This window comes from Euprymna scolopes, chromosome 3 (genome assembly GCF_053919585.1).
Source record: "Euprymna scolopes isolate OS-2025 chromosome 3, ASM5391958v1, whole genome shotgun sequence".
Taxonomy (NCBI): Eukaryota; Metazoa; Mollusca; class Cephalopoda; order Sepiida; family Sepiolidae; genus Euprymna; species Euprymna scolopes.
The window spans coordinates 52,661,209-52,681,186 of record NC_136484.1 but is presented as its reverse complement, the minus strand read 5'-3'; the positions used below and the strand labels follow the sequence as shown (position 1 = coordinate 52,681,186).

General features: G+C 33.5%; 1 protein-coding gene across 12 annotated transcripts in view; it reads left to right on the top strand.

The window, feature by feature from the left end:
• Positions 1-3,816: 3,816 nt before the first annotated feature.
• Positions 3,817-19,978, top strand: part of LOC145254914 (putative phosphorylase b kinase regulatory subunit alpha) — a 179,214-nt gene continuing 163,052 nt past the window's right edge. For 5 of the 12 annotated variants that reach the window (XM_080113908.1, XM_080113909.1, XM_080113906.1 and 2 more), the window contains exon 1: positions 3,818-3,985. In XM_080113908.1, the coding sequence (XP_079970034.1) occupies positions 3,908-3,985 (78 nt within the window). In that variant the 5' untranslated portion in view covers positions 3,818-3,907. Of the gene's footprint in view, positions 3,986-19,978 lie in introns of all 12 variants that reach the window. The other 7 variants (XM_080113910.1, XM_080113904.1, XM_080113883.1 and 4 more) reach the window with 3 other exon arrangements.

Here is a 19,978-nt window from a genome sequence, read left to right as displayed (position 1 = left end):
CCTCACGCCACTTGCTACCATGTGGGGCAAAAGGCTAACAAACAGTATGTACACTTTCTACGCTTTCTCTCTCCATGAACTGGATTGACATTGTCACTCTTTCTCTCTATATATATACAACTGGTCCCTGAGAACACCTTCGCGTAGCTGACTGCTAACTGATGTCAACCCTCTATCCTTTGTTTTTGTCTAAACACTGGACTATCATTCTCGTTTCTATTATATTACTCACTTCTCTTCTCATGCACGAACAAATGATAGTGAGATGAACACACATTTCCTTTTCTTTCTACACCACCAGTCCTGCAACAAACGATGGTTACACCCGCGTGGACATGAACATGTGTTATATCTAAAACATTCATTCTTTCAATAGTAAATAAACGACACGTTTATCTTATTCATCAATTGGGTCTTTGTTTCCTTCAATTCCATTCGTTTCATTATTTTTCTTTTGTAGCGAGTTAGGGTATTTATACTCTAGTCCTCTACAAGTGTATTTGCTGCCCTGGATAAAAATTAAAGAAAAGTAAGTGCAAGTTTCTCCTTTCTGAAGTAACATATTTGGGTTTCAGAATTAGTAAGGAAGGCACAGCGCCTCTTCCAAAGTAGCCACCATGATAGAGGCACCTCTGCCACAAAACATCACGGAATTAAAAGCCTACCTCGGGGCACTTAACTATTATCATAGTCATTTGCCGAATTTATCAACAATACTGGAACCACTTCAGAGCTTCATAAGGAAGGGTGCTCCCTGGGTATGGGGTGCTGGACAAACAAGGGCCTTTGAAGAAACAAAGAAGATGCTGTGTTTTGCACTCTTTTAACTCATTTTGACCCATCTTTATCTCCCTTTATCATTTCTAGTGCAAGTAGATGCTTCTCCCTATGGATTGGGAGATGTAATGGCTCACAAAATGGAAGATGGAAAGGAGAAACCTGTATGCTACATATCACGAATACTGTCTGAGGCAGAACAGAATTATGTGCACATTGGGAAGGATGGGCTGGGCCTAGTCTTTGCAGTGAAAAAGTTACACCAGTATCTGCATGGGAATAATTTAACATTGTTCACCGACCACAAACCGTTATTGGGGTTGTTTACTGAACACAAGCCAATCTTTTCTCTTGCTGCTGCCAGATTTCAATGCTGAGCCATATTTCTGGCTGTCTTCAATTATAGGTTGGAGTATCGTGCTGGGTCCCTTAATGGAAATGCAGATTGCCTCAGTCATCTTCCAATCAGTGCACAGGAACAAGGTGCCACACCAAATACTAACAGGATATACATGATGAACTTGATTGATGCACCAGTGACTGTGGTGGCAGTGGGAATGGAGACGAGATGGGACCCTACTTTGAATCGGGTGTACAAATACATCCTGAGTGGCTTAAGCAGGTGTATTCCAGATATAGCAATGAAGCCCTATTTCAACAAGTGGACAGAGTTGACATGTGAAGATGGTGCAGTATTATGGGGAAGTAGAGTTGTAATTCCGGCTAGACTTAGAACGAAAGTGTTGCAGGAATTGCATCAGACACACATAGGGATCGTGCGGATGAAGGCTCTTGCTCGCAGCCATGTGTGGTGGCCAAATCTGGATGCAGATATTGAGAGAGAGATGGTAAAGCTTGTGGAACCTGCATACTTAATCAAAGCAACCCCGGCAAGGCTCCCATTCATTGCTGGGAATATCCAAGTTCACCATAGGAAAGAGATTATGCGGGTCCATTATTGGGGCACATGTTTTTGACAGTAGTGGATGCTCATTCAAAGTGGACTGAAATATGCATAATGAAATCAACTTCTGCTATAAACACAATTGAGAAATTGAGATGGATCTTCGCTACACATGGACTGCTGGTATTAATCATGAGTGACAACGGTCCCTGTTTTACAACTGAAGATTTCAAAGCATTCATGAATGCCAATGGAATTTGGCACATTTTCACAGCTCCTTACCATCCTTCCTCAAATGGACAAGCTGAAAGCCATGTACGCACCTTCAAGAAAGCACTTAAAAGGATGGAAACAGAATGTAAGGCAACACTTGAAACCAGGGTGAACAGATTTTTATTCACTTATAGAGTGACTCGCAACTCATCAACTGGGGTTTCTCCTGCCAAGCTGATGTTCAAACAACAGTTAAGAACAGCATTTCATTTGGCAAAGCCAGACACGTACAGGACTCTGGATGTGAAAAATAAAATGGAAAAGGGGAGCAAAGTAATGGTACTGCTCTGTGAATCTAAAGTAGCCGATCCTGTACTTGTGCGTAACTATGGATCTACTCAACGATGGATTGAAGGTACCAGTACCAGACAGTTGGGAGCAGTGAATTTTGAAGTGAAAACCGGCAGAGGGCTAGTAAGGAGTTTAGTACCTGAGAGCAGGCATATGGAAGAAGTTGCAGGGACTCCAGCACTGGTAGGAAAATTGGCATCACCACCCTCTCGCAAGGCAGGACATATTCGGAGACCACCAAAAAACTTTGAAGACCATGTTTGTGATCTGGAGTAAGATGGAAGGGATGTAATATATTGGACAGGGTTATCTCCCTTACACTCCAATGAAACTATTGATGCCCTTTATCACTAGAGGGCGTAACAGTCTTGTACGGGGCATTTGTAAATAAAGCAAGTGTGAAACGGTCATATTTTTTTGGCACGTGCTAACAGCTCATTCATCGATAATGTTAATTTTATCTTGGGCGTTTTTATTCATGTGCAGTGTTAATGTTGATACACTTTAGTAAGTACTATGTCAGTGTTTGGCAGCATGGCATTGTGTATGTACATTCATTTACCTTGTTTGTGTGTATAGAATTATTTCTCGTGCACACAAAAATTCTATGTGCAATAATTCTATGTATACACATAAAAACCAACATGGCAAACAGTGAAAACACTGCAGAATACATTGGATAATAAAGGTCTTGATATCATGAAAACTACTTGTCAGTGATAACTTTTAATGTGATATTTGTTCAAAACAGGGCTGAATACCTCTCAAAATTAACTTTTTAAAGGTAAGTCTTTAGTTGGTAGTCTAGTACATATTGACTGCATTTTTTTTTTTTTTTTTTTTAATGTTTGTCTTTGTCGTGAAAAGTATTTGGGCAGGGGATAAATGTTTATGTATATAAAATTTCGATTTCCTAAATAAAGAAATATTGAACTATTTTCCGTAAAATTTAGTTTACGCTAATATTTTTCCCTCACAAGTAAGTATTTTTAATTTTTTAATTAATTTATTCATTTTATTCATTTATTTCCTTAAACTACAATATTTCATGCAGGTGTAGGCCGTGGAGAAAAATCCTCTATTTTATTTAACAAAAAAATTAAGAAAAGCAACGAAATTTAAAATAAAACTATCTTAATTTTATTGCATTATTGTACCTATTTACTATGCCTCCCCACGGGGCAGAGTTAGACACCAGGGTAGTTTTTTAACGTGGAGAAAATTTGCATTATTGTATAAACATCTACATGTTTATTCGAAAAGCAAGATAACTCTAGCTTTCATTTCCGGTTACTTACGCCTACCGGTGCCAAAAGTAAACAGTGATTTATTGCCTCTCGTATACGATTCACCTTGCTATAAATTACTGTTTATAAGCGATTTTATTTATTTATTTATTTATTTATTTAATTTACTAAAACATGGGTTTTAAATAGCAATAAAAAGTGCAAGTCGATTTCACTGATACTAATTTGGGTGGCAAAATAGAATTTAACCGTGCGTGTGTGTGTGTGTGTGAGTGATTTTATTACGGATCAAGCTAGCAGCCCGCATCATAAATTGGCTGACAGTTTGATACTTACCGAGTACCGACCTTGACTCTTAGACAACAACAACAACAACAACACATGTCCTTGGGAAGAGTTCTTATTTTCCAACAAGATGAGAAATCGGAGTAATTCCGGAGTTCGGTTAGATTATTACTCCAGACTTGTAACCAAGACAATCCTTGCCCATCAGGTAAGCCATTACTAATTAATCACTGTATTTGCATTTACCCTCAGACTTTTCCTAATGCAACAAGAGATACGACGTCGTGCAGTTTGAACGCAGCACTTTCAACATAGCGCAGTTGTTTGAAATATATCTATATATAAAGGTGGTTAATGTCTGTCTTGTCGATTGTTCATGAACTCGTATTGGTTTTGGAGATAAAAACTACCTCAGGATTCTTGGATATCTATCATTTATTCTAACCAAAAATGGTACAATGATATCATGGCATCTGCGTTTGCACTTGACATCAAAAAGTCAAGATAAGTTACTTTTCTACCAAATTGGATATATTTTTTGTGTTTTTATTCAATGTAACATGTTTATTCAGCTCGAAAAACATGTAGTGTTTACCGATGTATTGGAAAATTCAACATGGCGCCCGACTCCCTCTTTAACACAGTAAGTTTGGGAAAAGGTGTTATAAATAATAAACTAGACAAAATACTATTAAAAAACCACCGAATATATGTCAACTTATGTCACGGTAACATATATTGAGCGAATTTCTAACAGTATTTTGTCTAGTTTATTATTTATAACACCTTTTCCCAAACTTACAGTGTTAAAGAGGGAGTCGGGCGCGGGCGCCATTTTGAATTTTCCAATACATTGGTAAACGCTTTATGCTTTTCGAGCTGAATAAACATGTTACATTGAATAAAAACACGAAAATTATATCCAGTTAGGTAGAAAAGTAACTTATCTTGCCTTTGATAACATTTATTTGTTATATATTTGTTTTTTGACAACTTTTTCGAATCTATGTGTACAGTAATACAAACCCGGAATTAGGGTATGCTTAAGAAAAAAAAAGGGTGTATATATATATATATGTGTGTGTGTATATATATGTGTAAAAGTGTGTGTGTGTATATATATATATATATATATATATATATATATTTATTTGTTTATGTATACGAGCGGTAACCCCCCCCCCCCCCCCATCCATATTTTTAGTTTCGTCGTTTCAATTTTTTCAGTAAATTGTTATCGGATGGACACTAATTTACTAGATTATATATTTAAAAAAAAAAAAAGTCAATATTTAAATATTTGTAGAGGTAGGTGTGCTCAGTTTCTAATGCAACGTTCTAATAAATCGATCACCCATTTTAGAACCCCTCAACGTTTTGGGGGCGGCGGACAAATTTCGAATTTAGTCTTTTTGTAAGCAAATTTCTTTTTATAATCTGTTAGATTAGCGTCCATTCGATTATAACCTGCTGAAAAAATTGAAGAAAAGACAAAAAAAAAATAAAGAAGGGGGTATCGCTCGTAACCGTGAATTCTTTTTGGGATTCAAAACAAACCGCGTGTTCATTCTGAACGAGAGAAAAAAAAATACATTGCTGAATGCTGCCCTACACGAGGATCCTTAATAATCGTTCACAAATCGAAAAGTCTTTTTGTTGCAAACATTACATGGTCCTCGTGCAATGCTTGTATGCAGATATGTTTTTCTTTTTATTTATTTATTTTTGGTCAATGTGCGCTAATACCTACTAAAGACTTACCGGTGCTAATGCACTTACTGATCCGCGCTATTTTTTTTAAATTGTATTGGGGTCGCTGAAAACGAAAATAACGTTTAAAATTACGACAAACGAGTAGTGTCCAAGATGTGAAGAAATGTTAGTTTTAAAAAAAGTGGGGGATCACTTTTATATATTAATTTAACGTAAAAATGAGTACCCACTTTGTGGCCACATTTTTTTTTTTTTTCGGGAAATCTTTTAAAATTACCAGTTTAAAATTTCCAGAAACAAGTAGTTTCCAAAATATGAAGAAATGCACTCACCTATGGGTCACCTTTTTTTTTTTTTTTTTTTTTTTTTTTTTTTTTTTTTTTTTTTTTTTTTTTAGGGGATATTCAATTATAGAACTTGTATAATTTTTTAACAGGTGCTTATTATGCAGTTTAATTAACCGTTTTAACCTAAGTAACGCGCCGGCATTAACCGAGCAGAAAACAACTGTTTAATATTTTACAAAAATTCTGTTTACATTTGGTGGGAGGCGGTAGAGGGGCGGATATGTTGTGGCGGCCGCATTAAAAGTTTTTTTTCAATGACACCACGTGTTAGGAGTGTTTGATTTCATGGGATCCAATTCAAGTTGATCGAGCCTTGGATATTTCTCCATTTTTCTTAGTTAAATAAATTGTAGAGAGAAAGTCCAAGTCTGAGTAAGCTTGGGAAGCTTTATTTAACTAAGAATATTGCGCTGGCCATAATTAAAAAAAAAAAAAAAAAAAAAAAAAAAAAAAAAAAGGGGAAGTTTTGAATAATGCTTAAGAGAATTAATTCACTTCCGTAGATCGCAAATAGAGAAGAGTTCTCTTTTTCAGCACAGTTACTACAGTTAAATTTACCTGGAAATCGTAATATGGAGTTCAAGGCTTGGAGCAGAAGTAATCCTTATTGATTTTCAGAAAACTTACATATTTCAATTAATAAGTACATCGTTTGGCATTACTCTCAAAATTGGATTTTATAAAAAAAAAAAAAAAAGATATTTACGAAAATACAAATAAAAAGGATAATTAATTTTTTGGGGTAGAAGGACATAGGGTCCCACTCACTGCCCTAATTCAATCTTCAGGATTGCTTGGTCTTCCTACTTGATTTTTTAATCTATGCGAACAAATCTTATCCTATTTTCTAAATTTAAAAAAAAGCTTCATTCTGGGTATGAGCTCATTTTTGTGAAAAATTGTGTTTTAGACGAACTCTCAAAGTTCTGTGTGTGTTTTTTTTGTTTTTTTTTTTTTGTTGTTGTTGTTGCTTCTCGCAGAATGTTTTTATTGTAATTCTAATATTTTTATTATTTTAGCTGAGAAAAAGTTTAGTATTCTATTGTCTAAAGAAAACAAATCCCAATAAAAGGTGGATAAAAATAAAGTGGTTATTTCTGTCAATAACATTTTGTTTAAACCATCAATTGGATTTACCCTTTCAATTGAAAATAAAATAAACAAACTGTGCTTGTTCAGAATAATTATGAAAATCGAAAATTTGAACTTTAACTAAAAATAATGCTATCTACTTGATTGTCATGTCGAAATTAGCAACATATCCAAAAATTATGAAAAATGAAGTAGAAAATAAATTAAGAAAAATTTGTTTCTAAAATACAAATTGCAAGTGTTACTTAAATAATAAACAGGATAGTTTTATGATAGGGGAGATAACTACATAATCAGGGGATTTCAAAATAATGTTGGATCACTGGATCATGAAAGTACATGTCTAATGTAATAGTGTAACAATGTGTTAGTAATTTCAACATGACAATAAAGTAGATAAGGAACATTGCCTGGCAATTCGAAATCTTAACTCATTATTCTAAGGGAGGTGACTATTTTACTAAGAATTGTAAGAAAAATGATTTCTTTTTCAATTACTCTATTTAATGTAACAAAGTTTTTATAACATTAATACCAAAAAAGTGTAATATGCCACAATATTGTAATTTTTTCCAAAACACTAAAGTAATTGAAAGAAAAAATGTTTTTTCTTTCTTTTTTCAACTACATCAGTAAAATAGTTACCTTGCTCAGAACAATGAGTTAAGATTCAAAATTGCCCATTGCTTTTAGTTGAAATTCAATTTTTCGATTTCATTATTATTTCGAGCAAACACCAAACATTATGTTGAAATTGACAATGGACAGATTGGACCTAGTAATTCACTCCCATTCAGCCGTTCATTTGTTTGCACTCTTCTCAATAACCACGCTTGGGTTTTTAAATTTTGCACAAACATTAGTCATGGTGAAAGTAAATTTTTGCCAAAATGGATTTTCTGGGATAACTCTGGTTGTTTTCCTAGGAGGCATTATAAGGGTTAAATTACCCCAAAATCGTTCATTCATTCACACATTTCTCAATAACCACGCCTTGGATTTTTTGAAAATTTTGCACAAACATTCGTCATGGAGAAAATAAATTTTTGTTAGAATGGACTTTCTGGGGTAACTCTGGTTGCTCTCTAGGGGCCATTAGGGGTAAAATTGCCCCAAAATTGTTTATTCACACTTTTCTCAATAACCATGCCTTGGATTTTTTAAAAATTTTGCACAAACATTAGTCATGGTGAAAGTAAATTTTCACTCATGAAGAGGGACCCCACATGCTCAGCTTATTCTTTTGGTGAATTTTGAGTTTTTTAAACTCTGTCAAGTTCACCTTAAAATAATGATTTTCCACTAGTATTATCATTTGATACTTCAAGAGAATTTGATCTTAACTGTTTTTTTTTTTTTTTAAACATAACACTAAATTAATCTTAAAAACACTAAACACTATCCCTAAGTTAAGTTTTAGGTTCAATTCAATAAAAGTCGGTTTGGGTCAAAGACATCATTTATTATTTATGCATTTTAGCAGCCCTGGCGAAACAGTTTCAATGCCATAACTTGTTTTAATTTTAGAAAAGACAGATTCTTTGTATTTATGTTTATTTATTTAGAAGTAAGAAAAGCATTTTTTGTAAAACATGAAAATGGTTGAAAAAAATGATTTTTTATCAACTTTAAAAATTGAGGTACAAGATTTAATTTGAAATTTATCAATTTTCAAATGCACTTTTATAAACTTTACAAAGTATAAAAATTTAATTTAAATTGAATCTAAAAATTACCCTGGATTTATTTTATGTTATGTACATTTTGTTGCATTTTAAAAAATAAATTATTATTATTTAGCAATTAATGATATAAATATCTTATTTTCAACTAATTTTTTTTTTTTTTTTTTTTTAAGCCATTACAGGAAGTGCCCTAGGAACCAGAAGTTTCTAATAGCAAATGTGCAACAAATGTCTTTTTGTAAATGCACACACACACACACGTGTGTATATATGTATGTATGTATGTATGTATGTATGTATGTATGTATATATATATATACATATATATGAGTGTATAATTTGTGAGTTAGGAGTGTGTTGATGAATTATTAAGGTGAAATTGGATGATCTAGCAAAACGGTTAATCTGATAAGATTCTGGAACCAAGAATGCTCAAAAATTAGTGTGGCAAATGAATTTTATTTTTTATTTTGAAAATCCTAGTTCTGAGACTTTCAAATCTATGCAGTTTGACATTAAAAAACACTAGAATTTGAACTTATTTTAGTTTTTAATATTTTTTTATTTTATAAAGGTTCAATCAGAATACGAGGTCGCATAAAATTAAAGCTCATGCTATCTTCATCCAACTCATATATATGACGTAGGCTGGCATTAGTTATTTCCACTTACTCTCAAATCCATCTCAACACTCTGACTTCATTTAGATTATTTAGGCTTTCTTTGATTTCTCTTTCCAATTAGTGTTGATCTTAGAGTATCTCCTGAATATACTCAAAACCATTTCATCTATAACACTGTAAATTTTGGTTCAGTTTTAGAGTTCCAAGTTGAACTTTCTTATAAACCAGAAACTATGACAAATTCTCTACATGCATGAATTCTGAAAGACATTGAGTTTTGCATTAATTTGTATGACTCTTCAGCCATCTGAAATGGACATCAAGTGTTAGTCTTTTATATAATAAAGTAAAATTGATTCTTTTATTCTTCCCCTTCTCCATCAATCAGTATAGGTCCGTAAACACAAGTGAGATAAAGATTCTGCTATGGTCATGCTTTATGCCAAAATTGAGCCATGTTTTTTTAAAATTTGCATCCTTTTGTTCACTGTTTAGTAATTCTTACATTTTTTCCAGTTTGCCTGCCTCTCCTGAAATAGTCATATATGCAGGGAGTAATATTCGCTGACATGCTGAAATCTACTTCCACTAGATCCAGCTTATACCAGAAAATATTCTCCATAGGATAAATTAACCACTATTTCATTTCTTACCATTGTCTTTTACCTATTATATTTTTATTAGCTAAATTTGAGTAACTCCATACAATCTATACTTTCTGCTTTTACAGCATTTTGATTGGCTGTAATCATATTCTGGGATAATGAAATAAGATTGACGAATGCTAAAAATTCAACCATTGAAATTAAAGTATGGTATCTTGTATTAATTAATCCATTCAGTAATAGCAGTGAATATAACAAACTATGCTGTTTTCACTTCATAAACGTTTCCTTTCTTTTTTATTTACTTTTTTACATTGACAGGTTGTCTTCTGTTGTCCTTGATTTTGTTTTCATCATTTTTTTTTATTTTTCTGAGGAAAGTAGCCATCTTTGTGTTACTGACTACACAAAAATGACTACTTTGCTCAGAATCAGTATTTATGTGGACTTAAGACTTGATTATTTAGCAAATGTGTATGTAAAGCTAAATGTATTTTTCAATAATCTCAAAGGTGAATTTTCTTTGAAATACTTTCTGCTGGTAATAGTAATGATTATGTCTTATTTTTATTTATTTAAAAAGAAAAAAAAAATTGTTGTACATTATGAATATGATTGGATTGCAGATAAGATTGTGAATTAATGATTCCATAGGTGGCTTTTTTTTTTTTTTTTTTTTTTTTTGAAATCACGCTTACTATTTCAACACACTCTCATCAACCAATCCAAACCTCTCATTTCTATCAGTCCTTCTATCGAACAGTTTTCTCATACTATTTTTCATAATCCCAAAGTAATTATGAGAACAGACTGTTTTGTTAATCATGAATGGACAATAGTGGAACGAGAAAATTATTCTTTGGCTGACTTCTATGAAATTTCAATCATGAATGTTCATGGATGGATTGCAGAAAAGATTGTAAATTTTATTAATGATTTCTTGGGTGACATTTTCTTTTGAGTCACTCTGTATATAATCTGCTAATGAATAAAATGTTTTAGATCTACACGTGGATGAAATGCAAATGTTGCGATGATCAATTGTTGTGGATTTATCGATGCCATATTTGCCTCTAATTTGTGAACCAGAAACAAACAAGAATATTGCAGAGAAGGAAACTATCAAAAGCTAACGTTCAAGTATCTAATAATAGCTAATATATATGATTTTTAAATAATATTGTTAATATATGTTGAATGTTTTATTCAACTCTTCCCCCCCCTCTCTCTTTTCTTATACCCTCTCTTTCTCTCCTTTTGCTTCGGCGACAATTCAAACAACACAAAAAAAAAAGCTAGATGCATTCTTCGTCGGCCGAAATAAGTTAAATTTAAAGTTTCCGCTTTAAAACACGTAATCTATTTTTAGGATTATGTGACAATCTGAACATAGTTAGTAACTGTACATATCGTTTCTCCATTGCGCACTTCCTTTCAAACTATCACTTTCCTGACCCCCCCCACCTCCCAGATTATGAGGATCAGCAAGCCTTACTTCTAAACCTATTTTTGACCTCATTGTGCAATGAATGCCTATAATCCGTTTAAGAATGCTGATCACGTTGGGGTAATGAATGATATCGCTTCAAAGTCTCGTCCTAAAGCTAATTAGCTGCTACTCAAAATGACTATACTAGCAGCCAATCAGAACTCAGAACTGTCTGAGTATAATGGCTCATTCCAGATTTTTTTTATAAACCGGCTTTCCAATGTTCTTTTCAGTTTATTTGTACTTCAGCTGTTAAGACAGTTCAATATTGATGTTGAATCATAATAATTACAAGATACAACATTTTTTTAATAAAATTTATTTTTTTAAATACATATTTTTTATTAGATGTATCTTTGTAAGTCCAAGTTTGAAATAGCATTTTCTTTGATATGTCGGGCTTTAGTTTGAAATGTCATCTTCAGCACTAAACACATCATTTCAGTAATCATAGAAACTACCAGGCTCATAAAATAGAATTTCAAAAACTACCTGGTGAATCAAGGGCAAAAGAGATCCATACAGTTGTGCTTTAAGGGAAGGTTAGAATCCTAAAAATATATTTCAGTTGAAATCGCTAAAATATCAAGTGAATATCTGGCATCCAGTAGGATGCCCTATCCTCGATAAAAACAAAAGATAAAATTGAAAAAAAAAATTAAATAAATAAAAGCAGATTGAATAGACATGTTAAGAACATTCGTTCTTGTTTTTAAATATAATTATGATTTACTAAATAACTTTATTTTCAATTTTTCATTTCCTTATTTAAAATTTGTACAAAAAAAAGTTTTATTTGTTGAAAGAAACTGTATCATTTAAACAATTGCAATTTGTTTTTTCTTTAGGAAAGAAAAGAATGTTTGCTTTTTATTATTGAATAGTCAGTGTTAGTGTTGCTGAGACTGTATTCACCAGTGATCATTTTTGCCTTTGTGTAGTTATCATTTCCTAAATATAACTGCTCGATTTGAGTAAAGCAGAGTTGCTCGAATAACTGCTTAACGACATTTAGAAGACATTGTGACCATCACTAAATATATAATCGTCTGCATTCGCTATGAGGGTTCACGTTACAAGAAAAACAGTTAAGGTGTCAGGATCTGCTACCTCCTCCACACATACACATGATAAATACTATATTGCAATATCTTTTTTAAAAAATGTCTAAATAGTAACAGGTCACTAAATTAACAAAAAAAAACAACAAAAAAACAGAACAGGTTAATATCTGATTAAATATTTATTTTACTGTAAATAAATATAGATATTGTCACACTATGAATTATTTCACTTGATCTTGGCCGCTTTTTTATGTTTTGTTCATTTTTCTTGTCTACATCGTAATCATAGCTTCAAATTTGCAGCCAAAATAATAATTGCATCTCCACACAAAATGTCAATCGACAAATATGGCTGACCTTTTAACTGGCACAACTTGGTTAAAAGTTGATGTCTAAACATTTTAAAAGCTTTGTCTGCTAGAGTAGAAACCCTAAAAATTTTACCATAAGCTCAAATCAGATTAACAGACTCTGCTAACATATAAAGTTATCTTGTGAAATTTTTTAAATCAGATATAAATAGCAATGCATTTGACTAATTGAGATATGTATATATATATATATATATATATATATATATATATATATATATATATCATGGGGTTGTGTTTAACTTCGGATCATGAAAAAACGCAAATATTGGATGCAGTTTTAAAACGTCTATGTATGTGATTTATATACCATATTATATAGGTATTTATTTCCAAACACTTTTCATTTCTTATTCATTAATACAGTAATAATGTAGTAATATTGCATACACTTACGTATTTCACTAATGTAGTAATGATAACGTAAACACATTTTAATTTTGTATTGCAACAATATTTTAATCAAAAAGAAATGTAAGTACATGACAGTAACTTTTACCCATTATATTCCAAATAAATTTTCTAGATCTATCGGGAAAATTGCTCAATTGGCAACTGTTTAACAAGCATTTGTTATTATGTTGTGATGCTAGGCCAGTATACTGGCATACAATGTGATAGGGTTAAAGAGCCTTTGGTCCACCCAAAAAACCCGAAATTGCTGAGTCTTTTTTCAAAGTCATATGACACCAGTGAATTATTCAACTTAAATGCATTTTCTTTCATACATATTACGTTTGTCTAAAACTTAAAAATAAGGAACACTCTTGTTTAATTCTTAGTTTAGCAGAATGATGAAATAGCCAGCAACAGTAGTTGTCACTACACATTAATAGAAACAGTCATTCTTTAGATGAAATGTTCATATTTTTGGCCATAAACATTCACGTCACTTTTGCATACGTTTAACAAACAAAACCATGCTTCTGACATGTCGTTTTATAGCTTTTTCATTCTTTCTTTTATGTTGTTCTTTAATAGAGAAAAACAATTAACATAAACCCTGACTAAACAAACTCACAGACACACAATGATACATTCACACATATGACTTTCATATATATGGATGCCCAGCAAATAGCATTTATTTTGTAGTAACAGTTTTGTTTGTTTTATACGTTCTTATCTTTTTTATTATTCAAACGCACTTTTCTTTTTACATAAACATTAAGCTATAACCTATCTACATATAGCATGGTTTGTATTTTTTCCGTATCTCAGACATGCACACACTGGGTTTCAAACACAATATTTTTGCCCCACCCCACACAATTAAAAAAAATTTATCATTTTACAATACTTTTCTTTTTACGTAGCATTGAATTAAGCTTGAAAATCATATCTATATATGGCATAGTTTGTATATTTTTTCTTTTAATTCAGATCTGCACACGCCAGGGTTCGACCACAGAATACTCCCCTCCAAAAAAAAAAAAAAAAAGAATAAAACATTTATTAAAACACATTTTTTTTTTATGTAAACATTGAATTAAACTCATATCTACATATAGCACTGTTAGAATTTTTCTTTTTTTTCTAGCTTGAACTTAGCCATTGAATTTTTGTCACTTACTATAATTCCCAGACAGCACTGTGCCACGTGTAGGCTAGTATATGTTACAGTAGAGTACAAAATTTGACATATTTTGTAATCATGTTTCGAAAAATTCAGCACAAATGATATATATCTTACATATGACATGAGAAATTTCATATAATTGTCAATTTTCTATACTTTTGTGAAAGTGAGAATTGAAATTTCTGAAATATCTTTCTGATCTTCATAAATGATCTTCTAAATCATTCTAAAATCATTCGTTGACATTTATGCAGACAACACAACTATTTATGGCAGCACTTTAAGAAGTATTGATAATTAAGATTTTTCTGATTCTCTCTCCTCCGATTTTGAGCACGTGGTCCAATGGAAGAAGGGCTTGTTACTTTTAACTCTTCTACAACCAAGCTTCTATATTTTTCTACCACCAACACTCTGGTCTTCATTTCTACCCAGTTGAAATGAACATCTCTCTCCTCGAGCTTCTAAGAATTTTATCCCAAACCTGAAATGAAAGACTTGCATCAAATCTGTTGCTAATGTTGCTGGAAAAATGGTTGGATCATTCTACTACTCCAGAAAGTAACTGACATGACACCTAATGTAATCCTCTACCTGTATAAGAGCCAGATTTATCCTAAGATGGAATACTGCTGTCATATTTTTTTTTTTTTTTTACATAGGCATCACCACATTATCAAGGCCAGGAGGCGACTCAAGGATAAGGGTTAAAGAGTGTACAGTAGAAATTGGACAATATAATAATCATTAGTAATGAAAATTCGGTAAATTTGATAACTTATATGGAACGGCTAATTAAGAACTTATTTACGTTAGACTTGAACACAACCATATTGTAGTCAGCTGGAAAATGGAAGACAATTCCACAGGCGTGCAGTTCTAAGAAAGAAGCTTTGTTCATGGAATCTACATTTAGGTTTAGGCACAGATAAAGAGTGGGGGGAATTATTGATAGTGTTTTCAGCTAGACGAGTGTTTCTTGTGAAAGTTAAGCGAGGGGGGACCATAGACTGAAGCTAAGTCGAACACTTTCCATGAAAATAACGATACATCAGAGACAAACTCGCAACATCTCTTCTGTGAGATAGAGGTTGCAGGGAAGAGAAAAGGACATCTCCTACAAGACTACAAAGTCTATTTTGAACTTTATCAAGGCAGGACAAGACCTTTCTAGCAGCTCCTGCCCAGATGTGGCAACAGTATTCCATCCTTGGACGTACCTGGCTCTTATATAGATAGAGAATTGCATCAGCAGTGAGATATCTACCGGATCGATAGAAAGATCCCACCATTTTTCCAGCGGCCTTGGCAACAGATTTGATGTACGTGTCCCATTTAAGATCAGGAGTAATGGTCAAGCCCAGAAGCTTGTCAAAACTTGAGGCCTCCTGAAGACGAGAGCCATTCATTTCAATTAATGCCAGATGTGGATCAGAATGTTGATGATGTAAAGAGAGAAGCTTGATTTTAGATGCATTAAAAGTAACCAGCCACTCCTTTCCCCATTGTACTATGTGCTCAAGATCAGAGGAGAGAGAATTGGAGAGAACTTGGTCGTTTACTGTCTTAGATGTGCTACCATAAATGGTAGTGTCATCAGTATAAATGTCTACAAATGATGTAAGGATGTGATTTGGAAGATCATTAATGTAGATCAGGAAAAGAGTTGAGCCCAGGATGGACCCCTGAGGGACACCGGCATTAATACTGTGAGCTTCTGATTTTTGCCCCTCAACTACTACTCTTATGAACCTATCAGAAAGAAATGATTTAATAATTGAGAAGACATTTCCAGCTATACCATAGCTAGAGATCTTATGAAGTAAACCTTTATGCCATACCCTATCAAAGGCCTTAGATATGTGAAGAGCAATTGCCCTAGAAAGGTTGCCTCCGTCGAGAGATTTGCTAATCCTATGAGATATAACTGTAAGCACATCTGCTGTAGATCTAGCAGAACGGAAACCATATTGAGTGTCACTAAGAAGGTTATTTTTGTTGAGATGGTTGATTATGTCTGTATTTAACAGATTCCAGCAACTTACTCATGACGCACAGGAGACTTATTGGCCTGTACTGAGAGGGAGATGAACGATCACCTGAATTCTTAAATACAGGGTATACTGATAAAATTTTCCAGGGAGATGGGAAACTATTCTCCTTAAGACAACGTTTAAACAGTTTTGTAAGTATGGGCGCTAGTTCAGGTTGAAGTTTTTTGAGTACTATGATTGGAATACCGTCAGGGCCAGTTGCTTTACTGGAATCAAGGTTTTTGATCTGTGTAATGTGGCCGTTATATTTTAACTGTCATTACATTTCAACCACTCAGACCCAGGCATTGTCGGATACTTTGTCACAAAGAAACAAATAAAAAAAAAAGGAAAAAAAAAAATCAAACTCCCCATTTTTTTTAAGTGCAAATGAAATGCATTTATTTGTGGTTCTTCCAAAATAACACATTTCATTATCTTTCATGTCTTTTCGCACACACGTGTGTTTTACAATGCTCTGCCATATAACATGCTTTTTAAAAGTTTCTGTCTCTGCCACCTTACACTGGCCCTAACCAGCGTTTCCTCACCTTCGGATTCATATGTTCATCTTTTTCGGCACGCACTTCACTTCCCTTTCTCAACCACGTGCTGCTTTTTTTTTCTTCCCGTGACGTCAGTACATGCATACTTGCTTAATTTGCATATGTGCTAAGACGGCTGCCACAAATATTTTCACTAGTCAGCTATCCTGCGACTGCTGTTTGTCACACATGTACCATATGCACTATGTTACATCTGGGAAGGTTTCACTTGGAGCACTTTCTTGTCTTAACAGAGTATAAAATCGATTTTCTTTCTCTCTTTTTATATATATATATATATATATATATATATATATAGGCATAAGCCTGACAAATTCTCCCGAGAATGAAATGTGGAATATTCTGTGTAGCTTAGTTGCCATATATATTTTCATAACTTACTATTATATATATATATATGTGTGTGTGTGTATATATATATGTATACACACGCACACACTAGCTGTACCTGACTCAGTTTGTTTAAATAGAAATACAGTAAAAAATAAAAATGTGCTATAAATTTACTGAATAAACATATACACATGCGGCAAAAAGAAAGTCCGCACTTGTAATAAAATGCAAAAAAAAAAAATAACGTAAGGCAAACGAACGATTAAAACAGAAAAACGAACGAACGTTACGTGAAAAATGGCTTAAATAATACAGGGTTCAATATTTAAATTTAAAAAAATCGGAAAAAAAAAGCACCTCACACCACGATTCGAACCCAAAACGTTTAGATAATGAACCAAGGCCTTAACTACCTGAGCTAAAGCGACGTCTTTAAAGTAAATCAGGTCACGACGTCATGACATCATCTGACGCATGCGTTGTTGACCCTCCCCCCTGTCGAAAATTGTCAATTTCAGGGTGAAAAAGTTAACGTTTTTCTCGTTTTCTGTCTAGACATCTCTCTCTCTTTCTCTCTCTCTCTCTCTGTCTCTGTTTGAGTCTCTCTCTCACTCTCACTTCGTCTGCCTTACTCTAAAGACTGGAAAATGGCGTCTGCTGTTTTTATTTAAAAAAAAACTTTGATCGTTAATATTTTTTGTAAGCGTATTTTTTTTTTTTTTTTTTTTTACTTCACATGTTTGGCTTGGCTTTATTTTTCGTTTAACTATCGTATCTACCTATTTTGAATGTGGTAATAACTTTGGTAACGTTGCCATAGCGTAGAAGTTCATAGTTTAGCTTTAATTAATTTTTTTTTTTTACCGATAACATTTTTAAATTGTAAATTCAGACTGCCATTAGAGGTTGCTGACGTGAAGATCACGTGACATGACTCAGCGGATTTTAAATACAAGCTGACCCAAAATAAACGGCCGCGTGTATACTTTATGTAGAAGAGTTGGCGGCCGTATTTTTGGGGGCAGTTATAAATTGATTTAAATATATGTAATGTTTAACATTAAAATGTCACTTTTTTGGGGGCCCCCCCCCCCCCCCCCCGCAGAAAATCGATCAGTTGACGCACTTCTGATGATCACTTTGGGCCAATTTTTCGATATTTGTCGTCCGGAAGGTGAGGCTTTCATATGAGACCAAGTTTGTGAATTTTTGTTGTGTCTGTCGAAAGTTTTTAGCAGACACACAAACATACATACATACACACAAACAAACATACACACATTTTTGCTTTTATATATATATAGATAATTTTACCTGTTCATATTTGACTTTTAATTAAAATATTCTAGTATCCACGTCAATTTAAAAAAATAACTTCAAATTGAGGAGGTAAAAAAAAAAATCCGCACAATGGAAAATTATTTAAATGTAACTTTAGGACATTAATGGAACACAAATACAACAGGAACACAATGAACTAGTTAATATTTAGTAGTATAGCCCTTCTGCAATTTGACAGCCTGCAATCTTTTGGGAATTCCTTGAATTAGACCGCAGCAATATTCCAGGGAAAGGGCATCCCGCTTTTCTGTAATTTTTTTCCAAAGTTCGTCTAAATTCGAAAATTTATCATTGCGTGGCCGTTACTTGTAATATAATGTAATACCATACGTTTTAGATAGGATTGAGGTCTGGAGATTGTGCAGGCCAATCCAAACACGAAATATCATGCTCTCCCAGGAATCTCTTGACATTGCCAGCTGTATGAATGGGAGCATTATCCTGCATGAAGATGGGATTATCATCCAAATTCCGACCAAAGTAGGGTAGAAAATGCTCAGTCAACATATTAATGTACTTGATTGAATTAATTCAACCTTGCAAGCGAACTATAGGCCCTGGACCATTGGTACTAATAATTCCCCACATCAAAACTGAACCTCCACCACCTTGCAGCGTTGAAACTGAGCACCTGGGATTAAATTCTTTGTCTTTCCTCTAACGGACGTACTGCCTACCATCTCTGCCTAGCCTATTGAACTTGCTTTCGTCGTTAAAAAAGCATTTTTGACCAATATGATGAGTCATGATCTTTATTGCATCTGACAAAATCCAGACGGCACTTTCTGAAATCATTGGCTTGCGTCTTGCAACATATCCTCGCAAATTAAATTCCTTTCTTCTGTTCTTGACAGTAGAAAGAGCACTTTTTAACAAGATTGCACTGTTGTTGGATTTGGGGAGTCGTTTCAAACTGTTTTTTAGGCTGCAGATTTTGATAACATTGTCTTCCCTGTCTAGTATGACCAGATTTAGGGGCATCACGAACACTGCCAGTGTTTTGGTGCTTTTGCACAATCTTTTGTGCCATTTTCTCATCCCATTTCAATCTGCGGCTGATTTCTCGATTGGATAAACCAGAAAGTTGGAGATTAATGACGATCATTAACAGAAAGTCGTTGCATATGGACTAACTGTTATGTTGTATAACCTGGAACAACAACAATTACGATTAGAGATGCTTTGTTGCATGTTGGTGGATATTTTAAACTGATTTAGGGTTAATAATTTAAGCTGGTTTTAAGCGAATTTGTTGCTGCGGACTTTCTTTTTGCCTTCTCAATTTGAAGTTATTTTTTTAAATTGACGTGAACACTAGAATATTTCAATTAAGCCAAATATGAACCGGTAAAATTATAGA